This window comes from Gouania willdenowi, chromosome 6 (genome assembly GCF_900634775.1).
Source record: "Gouania willdenowi chromosome 6, fGouWil2.1, whole genome shotgun sequence".
In the NCBI taxonomy this organism is placed as follows: Eukaryota; Metazoa; Chordata; class Actinopteri; order Blenniiformes; family Gobiesocidae; genus Gouania; species Gouania willdenowi.
The window spans coordinates 45,586,572-45,604,368 of NC_041049.1; the positions used below are offsets into that span (position 1 = coordinate 45,586,572).

Sequence of the window (17,797 nt, forward strand, 5' to 3'; positions counted from 1 at the left end):
TGATTGAATTGAATTATTTTCTGTTGTAATTATGCAGGGAACAATTAATTATGAGCACAGGGGGGCTTATTCTCCCAGGTATAGGTTTGCTATATCAGCTGAACAAACAGAACAGCAAGTATTTTGGACTGCAGTGAGAGTTTGAAAAGCTGTTTTTAAGTAACTTTGTTACGTTAAAAAAAGGTTTTGCTTACATTCAGTCAACAAATATAGTTTTATGGACTATAGAAAACAGTTGTATGTAACAGGGTTCTTACCAACAATTTTTCACAGCATGGGGGCATGGTGCTGTATGAGCAATGTGGAAAATTTTGAAATTTATAACTCTTTGAGGGTCAAAATTAGTGAAGTAAAGCTAAAGTTGTTTTTTTTTTTACTGTTAGGGGTGTGCTATCTAAGGGACCTCACGATTTGATTCGATTACGATTGAGGGTGCTACGATTCGATTAATCAACTATTATTACAATGTTGTTTCCTCACAGGAGTTAAAAACTAATATTTTCTTTTTAAAAAGATAAGTATTTCTAAAAAAAAAACGGAGTTTAAAAAATTAAAGTGGAAAAAAAAATAAAACGGCTTTTATAGGGCCCTACATAAAACCTAAAATATCAGCTCTGATAACACTTATGTCATTTGGGTTTTTAAATAAAAGGTGGATGGATGAAAGAACACAATAAATTACTAATGCCCGGGACAGTAAGTGCTCAGACAAATTTGACATCATTGTTGCTGTCTTGTCTTCACTTTCAAATTATTGCGTAAGAAAAGGAACTGGTTAACATGTTTCCATTCACTGTACTCTGCAGTGCAGTTACACAATGGTCTGTGTTTCTAGAGTCAGGGTCAGGTGGGTGGCCGATATCGCCACCGAACCCTGGCACCAACTGTCGTGGTCCGGTCCCCGGGTGAGGGACTCCATCCCCGCCAAAGAGCGGAGAGGGAAACCATGTCCAAGACGCCGGTAAGCGGCGAGTTGGGAGTGGGGCGGTGCCTTCGCTGCCGGGCCCTTCCAGGCCACGGTGTGTTTGAGCCTCCACGCAAAGCGGAGTCCCGACTGTCCGCACTCCTCAGAGCTTAAATACGTGGACGATTATTACGGTTATGTGAGCAGAGGATGCACACAGGCAGCATCAGGGGCAGCTAAAGGGCTGCAGGGGTCCTCAAGTAAAGACGGGAGCGTCCGAGCCAATCTCCTGTATTAAATAAATGGTGCGGCTGATGAATGTGTACACCTGGGTGTCCCTTTTGTGACCATGTGCACAACAATTATTATGACGGTACCGATTAAAAAAGGAAAAAAAAACAACAGAAAGTCCTCCTTAAGTTGCTGAAAACTGAATGCAGGGGGCGCCATCGCTATAGGAGAGCAAAATTACAACGTCGGTGGCCCCCAAGCTAAACAGCACTGGCGAGAAACATGTCTACAATCATGAACAACTTGAATTGTAATGAAAAAGTGTAAAAAACATTTTAAACTCCTAATTAGATCAAATAGGATCTAGTACTGATGTAAATCCTGTTCAGATGATGAAATCTGTTGAAATTTATGTAATTCCTGGTGCAAAAGCAGTAGCCTATATGTAAATTGAAGCTTAGCCTCACTCGTGAACACTCAGGGGAGGATTATCTCCACAGTGAACTCCTGCCAATCAAACACTCATGGTCTCAGTAGAGCTCTGTCTCCATGTCTGTCCGCCCTTCATCACTTATGCTGAACAGTTCTATTCTCAGTTAAGTCACCCATCATTCCATGCTGCCAACTCATGCATCATATCACATCAGTAAAACACTCCAAACTGTGAAAGGCTGCATAGCATTATGGGAGTCCAGTGCAGGGACTGGGGACTTATTGGCCTCGTGTCTCACTGCACACACATGCTTCTGCTCAGCTTTCTCAATCTGTGTTTGTATTCCAACCAAAGTGCAGAAAATGTGCCTCGGCAAAAAGTCATTCAGCATCAGCAATAAATGCTTATATTCTGTTTAAGTTTATTGTAACTCACATTTCTACAACAGGGATCAAGCCCACCTATTAACTCTAGGACAAGATTGCTCACACTACATTAAGGTTCATCTCATGACCATGTTATCCTTTTTACTGAAAATGAATTCAGAGCTTCATCTGAAATGTGTTAATGTAGTGGTTCAAAATATTATGACTGCACTCAAATCTGAAAAAACTCTGCAACAAAAACAGGTTTAGCTGATGGTGTATTAGTTTTACATGGTGACACGTCACAGGAGAAGCATTGCACCTCCAATCCCACGGCTGCTCGGGATTCCGGGCAAACGTGAGGTTTATTGGCGGTAAATAAAGGTTCAACAAATAATATTTTGGGAGTATCACAAATATTTATGAGATTTTTGCTGTTAAATGGGTGGCTAAGGGTTAGCAGTAAGGCTAACAATGCTCTAATGATGTAACCTTGCATGATTTCAGCATAACCATCTCGTTTTTGTAAATAATTTTTGAGCCAAACGTGTAAAAACAGTGGAGGATCCCTCTAATAGATAAAAATCCCAGACTCACCACCTGAACTTGTCCATCTTCTCCAATCCGATGGAACTGGACCTGTTGATTGGCCAGAGCGTAGTGCAATGTCTGTTGGGTCGCAGCCTCTACTTGGGCCGTTTCTTCTACAACGCCGTCATCTGGATAGACAGAGAAGCAACTGATTATATACTAATGAGCACAGCTGCTATAAAATGTATCCGACAATAACACGATGGTAAACGACTAGTCATATTGACACAAACACAAACAAACTTCATCTGAAAGCCTTGAGCTTACTGGAAAAAAAACAAGCTGGCTGATTCCCCGGCCATCTGTTGGATGATATCTTGTTTATACTTCTTCAAATGTCTAAATACAAAACAAGAAGTCTCTCGACAGCCATACAAACACTATTATGGTCCAGCAGCCAAACACAAACTGCCATCCTAACAGCAGAGTGAGACTGAGCATCAAGTCTACTTCACCCAGAACACATTCAACAGCACCCCAAAGATGTCAGGAAAAACATTGGCACTCAGAGAAAGTAAAGTGTGTAGGACAGGCCCCAAAATAAACAACAAGCAGAGATTCACTCGTAAATTCACAAGATGGGAGGCAATAAAAAGACGATTCAAGAGGGTGGATGGTAACATTGCAATGAGCAGCTAATGGAGTTATTCAAACATCAACAGGCCTGAAATAAGTCAGGCAATGTTTGAAGGTTAGCAACAGTATCAAGGACTAAATTCTCAGGATATTTATTTTCTCTTGCTTTGGGAGCCTTCGGTACTTCCCAGATGCAGTGATTTGATTTGTTGATTTGAACCTTCTATACTGAGGAATGAAAGAAAGCACTTTCCGGTTGAATTTCTACTCATTTTAATTACAAAAAAAAAACACAGAATTGCTGTTAGATTATAGGCTTGTGGAATTTTTTTTTAACTTGTGTTTGTGTTGCTGTCTTTGTGTGTGTGTGTGTGTGTGTGTGTGTGTGTGTGTGTGTGTGTGTGTGTGTGTGTGTGTGTGTGTGTGTGTGTGTGTGGCTGAGAGAGGCAGGGCCTGACGATCACATGCTGTGAGACTTCACAGGATATATGGCTTCCCCCTGCAGTCCAACTTTCCCTGGTCAGAGTTGAGAGGTGAAGGCTCGTTGGGAGGCAACGAGAGGAGGCATTGTGTGTAGATTACAACCATCTGCAGAAAATAAAGCGCTAGCCAGCAACTGCATTTATTTTTAGATGTTGGAATGGCTTTTATGAACAATCACACATTAAACCTGCATGTAGGAACTTACTGTGTGACAAAAAAATCTAGGAAAATGTCACTGCTGTTATGTTATGTATATATTAAGAGTGTAAAAAAAAATAGTTTCGGCAATATATCACAATATTTTACAGGGTGATTATTGTATTGATCCAAAATTAAATCATGTTTTTTTAACAAATAAAAAACATATGCAAAGCATGTAAAGGCCCATTCACTAGGTGTCAGTGAACCACATCAGACCTTGTTAAACTACATCACTCCTCAATGCACTTTAGTTTGGAAGTTAATTTTTTTTTTTTTTTTTTACTTGTCTGCACATGCTGTCAAAGGTCAACACCACAGGAAGTGCAATCATTATGAGACAGCAATGCATATTTTGTTATTGCAATAAAATGCATTGATTTATTTTATTGCTTAATTGTGACCATCACCAGCCCTCCCTAAGGAAGGGTAAGAAATCTTTTATCATAGGGAGGATATAAAAAGGGAGAGCAGTGTTACACCTAAGTGGAGGGGGAGGGGGAAGGGGAGGGGAAAGGGAGCAGGGAGAAGAGACTCAAGGCAGGAAATAGAAAAGGTGAGGAAGAATAGACTGTTTTGCAGTGAGGGTGAGATGTGAGGTTGTAGAATATATTGTGCTTATTATGTTGTGTAATCCAGCCAGTATGGTGACAAGTGTGAAGCTTAGCTATAATGGTGGTGGCTGTGAACAGGGGGAATGAGTGAATGGTAGTACCTAAAGCAGGTATTTGGGATTAACGTGTCTAAGGTTAAGCCCAGTATGAGTTTTATCCCACATCCCAAGGCGTGCCAGTGCATCGTATACCAGTATATGTGCAAAAAAAAAAAAAAAAAAAAAAAAAAAAAACCGCTACTGCAAGCCCAGGAACTGCCCTGGGCCCGCAGATGCAGCCAGGCCAGCAGAAAGAGCGGAGGCCAGGGAGCCCCAGGCAACCCCCCAGATGCCCCCAAGATCCCAGGCCGAGAGGCAGCCACCGCCCCCCATACACACATCCGAGGAAGCCCCCAGCAGCCGAGCACCCAGCGCATCCCCCCACCGACCCCAACCCCCAACCCCAAGGCCCCCCGCCAGCATCCAGCCCCCCCCCACCCACCCACACCCAAGCACCCAACCCCCCGAGGGAAGGGCCCAGAGAGCCCCCCGCCCGAGACCCCAGCAGAGGAGCCAAGGCCCCCACCCAGCAGACGGCCAGAGCCGCGCGGAACGGGCAGGGGGCGGGCGCCCGCCGGTGGGCCCAGAGCCAGTAGGGTCCGGACCCCAGGCCAGAAGGACCCGGAACGGAAGCAGCACCGAGAGCAGCGCCCCCAGGGACAACAACCACGCCCATAGTCGCCGAGGGCACCAAGGGGATGCTGCAAGCCGCCCCGCCGGCCCCCAGGCGCACCGACCAGGCACCCCAGAGCGCGCCAGATCGCCTCCTCCCCCCCCCCAAGGGCCCAGCCACACCGCACTTTATTTTCATAAAATATACTGGACACTTTTATAGACATATGTGGTTACTTTTTTTAAAATGTAAAAGCAAAAGTTAAACTTCTTTGAAAAATTTATTTTGACACATCACTTGTTTTTGATATAAATACTGAATTACAGTTAGTTACCATTTACTTGTTCTTACAAGTAAAAAAAAAAATGAAATTAATAGTTTTTCATACCATTTCGTACAAGTAAATGGGAAAATTGTAATTGACAGTGATATATCGTGATGTATATCATATTGTTTAGTACTGAGATATATCGTATAGTGACAAATCATGAATCATATCGTCAGATTCATGGCAATGCACATCCTTAATATATATATATTATTTTAGAAAGAACTAAAACTTTAACTATAACTTTTTAACTTGCTTTTCAGTGGATAGTTAGGTATCGTCTAAATCATTTTGAAAAGAACAAGTGTCCCTTTGACAATAAGCTTGTGGCTTTTCTCATTGATTCTGTTACATTAATTGGTTTTTTAAATTCAAACATTACCTGTAAGATTAAGTTTTAAATTGTTGCATTTTTGTCTATTTGTGAATAACTAATTGTTGTGTCCTAAGTCTTGGAATGTGTACCAAAGCTTACATGTCCATTGTCCATTACCTGCCACTGTGCTGCGAGGTGCGCGTTTGGAGAAGCTCTTTACAGCCAGACTCTGACCTTGCTGCTTGCGTCTCCAGGCAGTGCGACACTTGGAGTCGATGCTCTGCTTGATTCGATACCAGTCCGATTCCGTGATGGCAAATTTATGGAACAGGTGACCTGTGGACACATAAAGAGAAAAGTCCTAATGAATATATTTAATCTGTGTTGTAATTGTCTGTAAAGGTTCTAGGTCATCCAGGTCAGGTGGATTCCAGTAGCTTCATTTAGACAACTGGACACAAAGTTCTGCTTAAAGATGTTCTAACTTTCATCCAAGAGTCTTCTTCAGTTCTTAAACTGACTAGTTGGGAGTCTGGAATTTATACTGTGGACTTAATGGGCCAGTCAGTGGAGGAGGTAAAGATATTATGATTATAGATATTTGGAAGATTGTGTCCATAGATACTAGTAACTTTGTCACGTGTTACTTTAATATGACCATTTTTTTCCAGAATTAATAATCTAAAGCGTCTAAACCAGTTCCAAACCAAAAACCTGATTAAAGTTACTCATCAAAATCACTGTGAGCTACTATCTTATTCCTCATGCAACAAGTCACGTTTTTCAGCATTAGGTCAACTCACGTGTTACATACTCAGACAAAGATGACGGGTAAAAAAAAGGTAATTATTTTATATTCTTGAGAAGTACTTATGTAAAGTGAAGTGAAGAAAGACTGTCTTCATTTCATTATTCTATAAAAACATGCATTTTTTTTCGGGTAATAGTTTGTCATACATTGTTGACGTTGCTGTTACAAATGCTTTTCCAATAAAGTGAGTATTGGCAAAACCAGGCGGTGGGGGGTCTTGACGGCCGCTGCAGAATATAACTAATTAGTTAACTTGTAATTTTACTTAGTTACTTTTAAACTCGATTAATCAGTAAAGTAACAAAGTTACTTTTTAAAGGAGTAATAAGTAATCGGCTTCAACGCATAAATGATAAAGTATGTTAGCATATAGATTCCTGCAGGATCTTCACTTGAATTTCCCTGATTTTGGGAATTTGGGGAAATTTTGGGAATAATTAGAGAAAAATTTGTCAGATTCTGAAAAAATTTAGTTATTTAGAGCAAAGGTGTCCAATTGGTCGATCGCAATCCTTTAGTAGCAACTTAGCTTCTTTGATCTGTTCATTTATAACATTCTACAAAAAGCTGAATAATACCCTCCACCAGCCTCGCACATTAAAGCTGCAGTTTACAGAATCGTGAGGCACTCCCCCCTCCCTTCCTGAAAAACTCACCGGCCTCCTTATGAACACTTGCGTGCACGTGCATAACTGTGGAACTCTTTGCCACTGTTTTCTCCATAGAAACTAGAAACAAATGTAGGGACTTTGACTCATGTTATTGGAGAGTTTTCTGATGTTTTAGAGACATGAAAGCACGTATCACTCACTGCTGTGAGGACAGTAAGAGGCTCACAGTCATAGCCGTTTCTCCGCCTCTTGATCCCAGCTAATCAGAGCAGACACACTCCACACTGCAAATTAAATGGATCTGTTCTCTGTCTCCACCTTAGATAATGTTTATCTTAGTTCTACAAGCTTTAATCCCATCAGTTATCATTATCTCTCTCTGACTCGGGGCAGACTGTGCACGGACTGAAAGATTTTGGTCGCACCCTCTTTTTTTTTTTTTTTTTGAATGGGGGGTGGTGGGGGGGTGTACAGCATAGCCATGTATGCTAATGAATAGTTGACCTAACTGGCGTACCGTAGTTTTGTATGAAGTAAAGATTGACAATGACTTGAGATATTTGCAAAATGTTTTTGTGACAATATTAAGTTTTTCTGTAACAAGCAGTGGCTGAAAAAACAGGTCATTTACTTTATATTACTATGTTACATGTATTCTGTTTTTGATTTTGCAGAAATGCTGTACTTGAATTAACTTAACAGTAGCATAACCAGCTTAACATCTGCATTGCTTCACCCCATGGAATTTAATTCAGAGGGTCCAGCTCTGATAGTGGGGTCTCCTAACCCTCTACCCCTGGTCAGGGGTTTGCAACCTTTACTCTACAAGGAAGCATTTAACCTCATCTCACCTGGATTAAAGTCCTCCTGGAGCCAAAAAATACCTTCTCAATGAAGGCAATACAGTGTATTAAATTCTATACAGTTAAAATTATATAGAATAATGTTTGATTTAATTTGATTAATATTGATCGTGTAAATAGAAACTTAAAATAAAATTGACATCAAGAAATAAAACAGTATCTTTCATCTTCAAATTCTAACGCATTTCAATTTAAATGAACACAATGTTATATAAACAATATTGTTTTTAGTTAATGTATTTGAAAGGCTACATAAGTAACTTGAATTTGATAACGCATGATCATGTGGTCAACAACTGCAAATTACTAATTTCTTGCCACACATAAAACATGCATATTTAAGACTTCATGTTAGGTTCTTTCTTTCTTACTATGGACTCAATATTTTGTTAAGCGCTTTAAGATTACTTTGTTGTAATATGCCCTATATAAATAAAGTTGAATTGAATTGAATTAATACAGAGCCATGGGACTGTCCCTACTCTCAGAATGTGAACATGCATTGGCTTTTGACAAGCAGCAAATAGTAATGCTTTAAACAGTCGCCCGCTTGGTAGAAAGATCTTTGATTGGCTAAAGTCCAGCGTCACGCTCCTGTATTTCTAAAGCTCATTTACAGAGCCAGGAGAAGGAGAACAAATTCACTGTCCACTCAGAACATTTTGGATTACAATACACTCAAAGATGATCATGGATTTTTGGCCAAATAACATCAAAAAATTACATATTGCAGCTTTAACTAAAGCAACACCTTCAGACAAAACATCCTACAATATATTAGTGTAAAAGCTTGTGGAGTTTTTTGAAAGAACCTAGTGAGCAACAAATACTGATGTGCTCTGTTTGGCAACGACTGGAACCGCTGAATGTGTTTTAGCCGACGATCTCTTAGCCAGACTCACTGCGATTCCCCTGCTTGATTTTGTTATGAATAATATAAATCAAAGGTTAGAATAAATTGATGAACCACTACCATCCTACCCTGTTATTAAAAACAATCTAAAGAGGATTGTCAGCTCAGTTCTATGCAACCCAATAATCCAGCTGGGATAGAAAAGTCTCAAGGATAGAAAGAAAAAAGAAAAGGAAAGCTAAAAAAGGAAGGCAAAAGGTACATAGAGACTGTATGTAACTACCTTTTTGCACCTGATAACTCGTGTACAGGCAGGTAGGGCAGGTGCTCTCTCATTCCTTTTTGTTTTTAGTGCAGACAGAGTGAGTCACCCAAAAGTCGTTTGGCTGTGTTAAATGCCTCTGGTATAGACCAAATCTGCATGTGCAGGCACACCCTCTCAGCAGAGATAAAAGTCACACTATACAACTATACATTTGGTTCTGTTATGGATGCCAAGTGAAATGTCCTTAAAGGGATCCTCCACTGTTTTTTTACAAATGTGGCCTAAAATCTTTGAAGCAATATTTTTCACAATATTATTTGAATTTCTTTAAATGGGGCTATTTAACATTATTGGAGCCTGTGTTCTGCCATCTTGAAATCATGTGATTTATGATGTTTCATAGCCCAATTTGCCTATAAACAACATCCCATTGTTTTCTATTGGAATGAAACATTCAGCCTGCTTGCAAATTTGTGCTGCTTTTGGTTACTCTAAACAATCAGGAAAAGTTAAAGATGCCAATGTAAACCTCTTGTTTACTGAAAGAGGATAAAAACAGTTGTGACCCGAACAAACGCAGTCCATTTGAGTGGGAGTCCTTCTACAGTTCCATATTACTCGCTAACTTCATCCATCAGAGCATTAGCTGCGCAATGGTTAAGGGGAAATAAAAGTCCCTTAGGAGAGCTCTTCTTCTATGCTTCATTGTCTACTACAAAACCGCAGAGTTGGTACTGTCCCCCCGCTGAGGTCACAGATTTTTTTCGGGTCACAACTTTATTCCTCTTTCCGTAAACAAGAGGTTTACATTGGCATCTTTATCTTTTCTTGGTTTTAAAGCAACAAAAAGCAGCACAAAAAGGCATTTTGACCTAAAAAAGCAGCTAAACGATCTAAAAAGCAGGCTGAATGTTTCACTCCAATAGAAAACAATGGGATGTTTACAGGCCGTGTCACATCATCAATCACGTGATTTCAAGATGGCAAAACACAGGCTCTAAAACTGTAAAGTAGTCCCATTTTTAAACGGCAACAAAATGAATATGCTGCAAAATAATGTGTTTTGTTGAGCATAGATAAGTACATTTCAAAGATTTTAGGCCACATTTGTAAAAACAGTGGAGGATCCCTTTAAGGAAAACCTTTCACAGTTTTGTCAGAGAAGACGTGTATCAAAACTTCCTGTACGGGGTGCAAACATGCATAAGTTTAAATAGCATGAATCATGGGGACCCAGGACTTGCAGAAAATGCATTTGTCAATCATTGGAGCCCTTACTTTGTTTGAGTAGAATCAAAACGAGAGGAACTCCATTAAAGTCATTTACAAAATGCATGCGTGTCGTTCAGCCTTTGGTATGTTGTAAAAAATGTGTTGCATATTATTGCGTGTATGTGCAATGATGGATGCATGTTGTTGTAACCCTGCCTTGGGAATACAGACTGCTGTAAGTTCTTTGTTCTATTCTGGTCAACATTTTGGGGGGGGGTGGGGGGGGGTCCCCAGTAAGTTAATTTACTGCAATAAGGGGGGGTAACTCTTGACAGCCTTGCAGATGAAGATTTATTAGTAGAAATGTAATGGAATAATAGGCATTCAGTAATCACACACAACACAGTGGAAAGTAGTCAGTACCTTGGCTGTCCCTAGTTTTTTGTTTTTTGGATGCATCTCCCCCTCCAAAAAATAAAAAATAAAAGAGGCTAAAATCTAACAAACTTAAAACACATGTTTTATGTGTATTATTGGGAACTTGTTTTCAAAGGCACAACCTTATCAACAGCATCCAAATTTTAGGACTCACAGCGAATGCCGTAGATCATAAGAGGGTCCAGCTGCTTCTTCCCATGTTTGCCCTGCCCAGAGAGATTGGACATGGCCTGGACCTCTCGATGGAACAAGTAATCCAGCAGCGTCAGAGCCATTTTCTCTGCTGTGCGGCAGTTCATGCTGATGTGAAGCATGTCGGCTTGAGACACTGGGCAACGCACACGCATCTCTGCATTGTTCTCATCTCCCAACCAAGTGCCAGCTGGGTAGTCCTCTAAAAAAATGAAAACATAAAAACTGAGGCATCCGTTCTTTAAACATAGCCACAATGTATTCTTTCAATAATTTTAAAGTAGTGATGTCAAAACAGCCAAATGCATTATTTTTAAAGATCACTACAAAATGGGCTATCAGAACTAAGACAGTAAGGAAATCTATGTGATACAATAGCACCCCCATGTGGCTGTATTTAATGATTAAGTAACAGCTTACAACTTTTCAATCACTGCATTATAGCTGTTGAATGCCTTACAATAAATTAAGAAGAGGCATCATCTTACATCATCTAACACAGTTTAAAGGTACTCCAAATAAAACTATCATCCAAAACATTACCAATTACAGCAATAAAGCTGATTTTATTTAGGTTTGCAGAGTAAACATTTGTCGAATGCTAAAAACATTTTCGGAAATGTATTAAAGTAAAATGCAACAATCCATAATATTAGTTTAATTCATAATAATTTGTGTTCTAACAATCGTTGTTGTTGTTTAGACCGGAGGTCACCAGGTAGCCCACATAGACCATGTGAGGTGCTCTTAGGAGCTCTAGTTTACTAAAATCTGATAAGTTGGTACTTAGTAATGTTAAATACTGCTGATAGAGTTTTAGTATTAAATTAACGATCTTTCAATGTTTATTTTCACTGAAACATTGTGACAAATGTTTTAAGTGTTGCAGATCTGGAGTATGGTCAGTCGTATGTTAACGTATATAAAATATGGATATATTTTTAAAAATGCTATCAAATTTAATGGAAATGAAACAATTGCATAAATTAGGAGAAAAAAGTGTTGCATGTACATGAAACCTCAACATTTCCTACCTTTTCAAGTTACTGCTAGCCTTCCTTACTCTAAATAAAGTAAAACCGTGAAAATGTAGCATTTAAGAAGTGCTTTTCTCACTGGTAGCCCTTCAAACTATAAAGTGAGTTAAGAGCCATCATTAAAAACACAAAATAATTAATACAAGACAGAAGTGTGGCACAAAATTGCCCGAAAGTAGATACAGAACTTCCAATGATAATTATTGATATACAAAATTGTTATTTATAGTAAATGAGAAGGTGTGTCCAGGCTTTGGACTAGTAATGTATGTTGTTGTTTTCTGTCAGTTACACTATAAAACAGTCAACACCATACCTTCTGAATTAAGAGTGATGAGAGTGACATTTTGACCGTTTTGTCCATTCCCGCCCTGACCCCCGTTGGAAACCGTGTCACTGGCCTCTGAGCCGCTCTCCTGCTCTTCTTGACTCTCTTCTGGACCGGGAACCTTCACCACGATCGTATTCTGACGTTTTCTAGTTGCCACAGGGAAAAAACACAAAATGACATTGTATAAACTTAATCAATTGTGAAAAAGTGAATGAATTGGGTCTATCTTCATTTGATTATTTTTTTCAAAACGTTGGTGGCACAGTGTTAGGAGTTATGACAGACTTGTGACATGAAATACAATTTCATGGAAAATGACTGCTACATTGTGTCAGAACAGGAAAAGGCTATTAGGATAATAAATAAAGTTGGATATAATGAATCAGCTTCATATAGGATCATCCACATTAAAGTTTCTGGAACGTTATACTAAAAGCATTAGAATTTGTGTTTTGTGTAATGAATAAGAGCATTCCTGTTTGCATTAAAAAATAAATAAACTAAGACAGGGGGTTTATAATTTAAGGGGGATTGCTAATGTTTAAAACCTGCTAAGTGAGAACTAATGTCAAATACAGATGTGTTTCAGTTTTGAGAGTGAAGTTATGGAATTAACTAAATGATGAAGATATTCTGTTAGTATTAAAAAATACTTTAAAATAAAAAATAATCAAAGGTTATAAATGTGAATTAAAATTTGATTAAACTTCCACTTTAAACTATCATGTATTTAATTTTGATGTGGTACTTTGATGTGTTGGATTAATCCTATGATGGTACAGGATAGGCAAAAATAAGCCACTGGGCTTCAGCCTATTCCTTTTTTCAGTTGCTGAATGATAAATTAGGTATTAAATGATTTTATTTTTGTTTTTCGACTAAAATTTATAACGTAGGGCTGAGCGGTATACCAGTTCATACCAAATACTGGTATATATTTTCATTATGATATAAATTTTTAATATACCACCGTACCAGTGTATTTGATTAAACAACTTTCATAACGTTACGCTTGACAGGTGGACAGGAGGTGGAGTGCACACATGTGTGCGCTTCTGTGTCCTTAAACAAAGTTTAAGGGAAAAATAAAAGGTCAGACTGCAAAGGAAAAACTCCAATAGATGCCTATGTGTACAGCAAACATACATTGTGTTTAATTTACAAATCAGGACGGACTACTAGGGTATCACAGTGGTATGTAAATGTGTTCTCTCATCGCGTGTGTGAGTGTGCTGTTGCTGCTGCCTCTGATGTCACAGCAAGAGTTTCCTCCTTGTCGTGTCAGCGCGCTGCCGTCCGGTCACACCCGGAATAAAGGACAAGGGTTACGGGGAACAGCTACCTTTGACAAACGAGTGCGTGTCTTCAATGCCTTGCACTTTTGAAACTCGGAGGAGCCACTCGCGTTAGTTAATCTCCGGCACCTGCCATCTTTGTTTTGGTGAGACGACGCATTGGCGCGCACATTTTGCATCGATGTATTTTTTGCGTCGACGCGTTGTCCCGGCCCAATCCCTTAGTTTTGTTTTTTAATGTTTTTATACATGGGTGACTGTATTTTGTTTATGATACTATTTTGTTTATGATACTATGTTTTTGAATCACTTTCATTGTTAGCCACTCACTTGTTAAGCAGGGAATCTAAAGGAGCTTCATCATGGATGGTCCCCTTGGGGTGGTCATTGCTGACTATAACATTTGTTTGAGGAACAACACTACAAAAGAGAAATAAAAATAAAAACAACAATCAGTTATATACCATATTGATAAAGTGAAGTACAAAAGAGTTTCTGCTAAGTCATAGTAAAGTAAATTAGATGAATAGATATTGTCTGTTTGATGGAATGAGTGCAGGAAAACTTGGCGCTCACCATCGCACTTTATTCCATGTCTGAGTGGCTCCTTGAGGGGATCCTGCTACCATAGGAACTTGAATGGGGCTCTTGCTACAGGTTAACATTGTGTCTAGTTTACGCCCAAGAGCTTTGCACGTTGCATCCAGAGACTGTAGCTTTGACTCAATCCCCTCCAGCCTCTGAGTTATCGAGCCAGTGAATGAAAGCAGCAGATTCTGAAAACACAAAACACTCAGCATTCTAAAACGAACACTTGAATGTCAACTGCTCATAACTACAAAACACCAAGCCAGACCTTTATTAAAAATACTTCTTGATTGCTGCCATTAAATTCCTGACTGCTGGCGAGTTTTCTTCGTTTCCTTTGAGGCCTTTCTTCATCTTCCTCATGATTTCCAAGCATTTCTGCTATAATTACAAAAGAAAAACAAAGTCTCTTTGATTACAAAAAGAAGTTTCCTTATTTAAACTCAAATGTATTCCAAAGCTCTCCAGCTGTAATAAAAGAGTAAAATGCTTATATATCTTTAGTGAAAAGTTGGAAACTTACTTTTACATTTTTCGTCATGAAAGTCCTCCACTGAAATTTGCACAATGTCGTCTAACTCTTGCTCCGACATTGTTTAACGCTGGAAAAACAATAGAAAGAAAACACTTATGTCTGTCTGACTTTCAGAGAAAAGTTTTTAAAATGTTACCATTGTGTTATCACAATTGCACAGTAGAGTACAGTATTAGACTTTCACTATCAACCATGAGGCATTTTATTTACATTTTATATTTTTTTGCTATTTACAGCAAAAGATGAATTAATATTCTGTTCCAAGAAATCTGAGGTTACACTCACTCAGATGCATGAAGGTGTGTCCAGTTACTCTAGATTTTAACAAATATTGGGACAGCTTTACTCTGAAAATCAAGCCTATTTTTTTTTCTAACAGACTATTTCTTCTTTTAATAAAAATAAAATAATCCTCTGATTTAATTATACTCGACTCCTTGCAACTATATATCGAGCTGATTTAAATACAAGGAAGTGACTTTTAGACTAAATAAAGACACAAAGAGGAAAAACTGTAATATTATAATTTTGTGGAGGTAATTTGGTTTATTTTATTGCAGGAGCTTCCGTGTGTTGCAACTGTTGGATTGTCGTATCATGATTATTGTTTGTTTCTCTTAATTTTCCTTTTTGAATTTGTCAACTCACATTCATTACCCGACAATAACAAAATGCTAAAGTAGCAGCTATAATTTACAAGTGAATAACATGTTTTGAAGTGAAATACATGCTAGAGTAAAATGTACAGTCATGTCAAATTTATTGTAAAAAATAAAGACTTGTAACTTGAAGGAGTCCATAAGCACTAAAAGCTGGGCTGTAATTAAACAGCAGTATAGCTAATATAGTGCCTCTCAATTTCTAATTCTTGTATGAGATTGTCCATGGTGTAAATTGATGTTTTAGGGAACAATCTAGACCAGGGGTTCTCAACTGATCTCACCCTGGGATCCATATTTTGCTATGGTCATTAAATCGCAACCCACTTTTTTTTTTAAGAATTCAACAAACCAAATTTAGTTTTTCAAAAATAGCTGTTCAAAACACACATATATAATCTTAATCTATATATTTTCCTGTGCGACATGCATTTCACAGAAGGCCTGTCAAAAGAAAAATTTATTTCAAGATAAACATTGAGACATTAAGTATTTATTTTTGACCAGCTGTCCGCGGCCCACACAGTACAGGTCCACGACCCACCAGTTGAGAATTACCGATCTTGACTTTAATCTTGAATAAGACCAATGTGTGTGAGAGACACTTTTTTTTATTTTAAGTTTCCCATCTGTATCTGAGTTTTAGCTTCACTTCAACTGTTGTTTTTATACTGTTTTAGCTTAAATTTATTGTGGTTTTATACTCTGCTGTTGTGGTTTTATTATGTACTGTTAAGTGACATTGGGTGACCTGAAAGGCACTGACGTTCAAATAAAATGTATATTATTAATCAGCTTAAGCAGGGTTTAAGGCTTTATGGATAAAATTTAACTTGCACACAATGGTGGTAACAGTTTTAAGATTAAAGCCTCAAGTTTTAATTTTCTGACTTAGAGTATGAGTGAGAACAATAAACAGGGGTTAAACTAACATATGACATCTACTCAAATTTGTGTAATGAAGTATTCTTATAAGGTACTGCGTGTGTATATGTGTATTATTGAGTTATAAATTGTGTTATAATACACACATATTATACTATCAGTAGGCTTCATAACTCATGAAGACAAAGACAATGACATCAGGCCTGTGTCGATGGTCGAAGATGGGTTACTTAAGGATGACTTTTTTTTCTTTAAATCAATTATTAAAATTGTTGTTTTTTGCAGCCTTACCTCCATGTAGTAATTTTGAAAATAAATAATTCATTTTAAAAAATAATTATTCACAACCACAACACAGACCCAAATGACTCTCAAATACTGTCAGGTTTGGGGACTTCAGGGACACCAGCAAAGCTCATTCTAAAATACTTAATGAAACACTAATTTATGTGGGAAAATTCCCACATCTCATTCGAGAGGATTCTTTGGTTCTGAAATCAAGTTTTGTTAATTTCCAGGTACATATTTTAGTTATTATAAACTCTTATCCTTTCAACAGTTTAAAAAAAAATGCAAGAAAAACAATTCTACAAATAGACAGGGGTTCAGTAATCATTTATTATTCAACTATTATTATTTAAAAGCAATTTCCCCCCGCGATTAATAAAGGAATTCTGATTCTGAACTCCAAACCTGAGAACCAGCGATCCTCAAGATGACCTATTTACACGATATCAATCAGATCAATTACTCAATAACTACAGATGCTGGTATGATTTAACAGTGAAAAATTGTGTATTAACTAGTGCATGATGATAATATATATATATATACACAGACATCGTAGTTAATCCTATACTAGTTAACTGGGCGGGTATCAGACTTCATAACAGCCAAAAATAAACAAAATATCTTAAATGGTCATCTTTTTTAAGTCAAATATTAATTTATCCACCAATTGCCCAATAGTTAGCACAGTCATTAGAGCGAACAAATACATGGCTAAAAACCGATGCTAGTTTATGCTCCAGATTCAGAAGTTAGCATCGGAGCTAATGCTAAAGTGAAATAGCTGCAAAGCAGACGCTATAGGCTATTTACGCTAGCGTCACGGCTAGCATGCTAGTCGGGCCTGAAGGCCTGAGCAGCGTTTGGCAATATGAGGAGGAAAAAAGGCAAATATCACTGATTTGGCTTCGGCTTTGGTCGCCACTCTTCACACAGCGAACAAGTTTGGGTTATATTACCGTGTGAATGATGAATTCTCGTGTTGTTTTGAGGAGATTCGATAACGGCGTCGTTCCTCGCGAGAGATGGGTCCTCGCCTCGTGCGCTCCGTCCCGATGTGCACCGGGGCACGTTGGAGGTGGGGGCTATGGTAGGGTGGGGGCACGCTGCTAAACACATACGTATTTCAGTTGTCATTTTGTGTTTTTGGAGCCTTTTTTTTTTTTGTAGAAAACATTACAATTAGATCCTACCTCTCAGTGACATTATTGTGTTTTTACAGGGTTTTTCAACCTTGGGGTCGT

The 17,797-nt window shown here is 38.4% G+C and overlaps 1 protein-coding gene across 2 annotated transcripts in view; it reads right to left on the minus strand.

Annotated features, from left to right (window-relative positions):
• The window catches only part of banp (BTG3 associated nuclear protein), a 59,750-nt gene extending 42,140 nt beyond the window's left edge, over positions 1–17,610 (minus strand). The window contains exons 1-9 of one of the 2 annotated variants that reach the window (XM_028448634.1): positions 17,513–17,610; positions 14,710–14,788; positions 14,455–14,567; positions 14,175–14,374; positions 13,929–14,018; positions 12,289–12,449; positions 10,898–11,137; positions 5,925–6,026; positions 2,531–2,652 (exon numbers count right to left, since the gene is read on the minus strand). In XM_028448634.1, the coding sequence (XP_028304435.1) occupies positions 2,531–2,652; positions 5,925–6,026; positions 10,898–11,137; positions 12,289–12,449; positions 13,929–14,018; positions 14,175–14,374; positions 14,455–14,567; positions 14,710–14,779 (1,098 nt within the window). In that variant the 5' untranslated portion in view covers positions 14,780–14,788; positions 17,513–17,610. Of the gene's footprint in view, positions 1–2,530; positions 2,653–5,867; positions 6,027–10,897; positions 11,138–12,288; positions 12,450–13,928; positions 14,019–14,174; positions 14,375–14,454; positions 14,568–14,709; positions 14,789–17,512 lie in introns of both variants that reach the window. The other variant, XM_028448633.1, reaches the window with a different exon arrangement.
• Between the last annotated feature and the right edge of the window lie 187 nt (positions 17,611–17,797).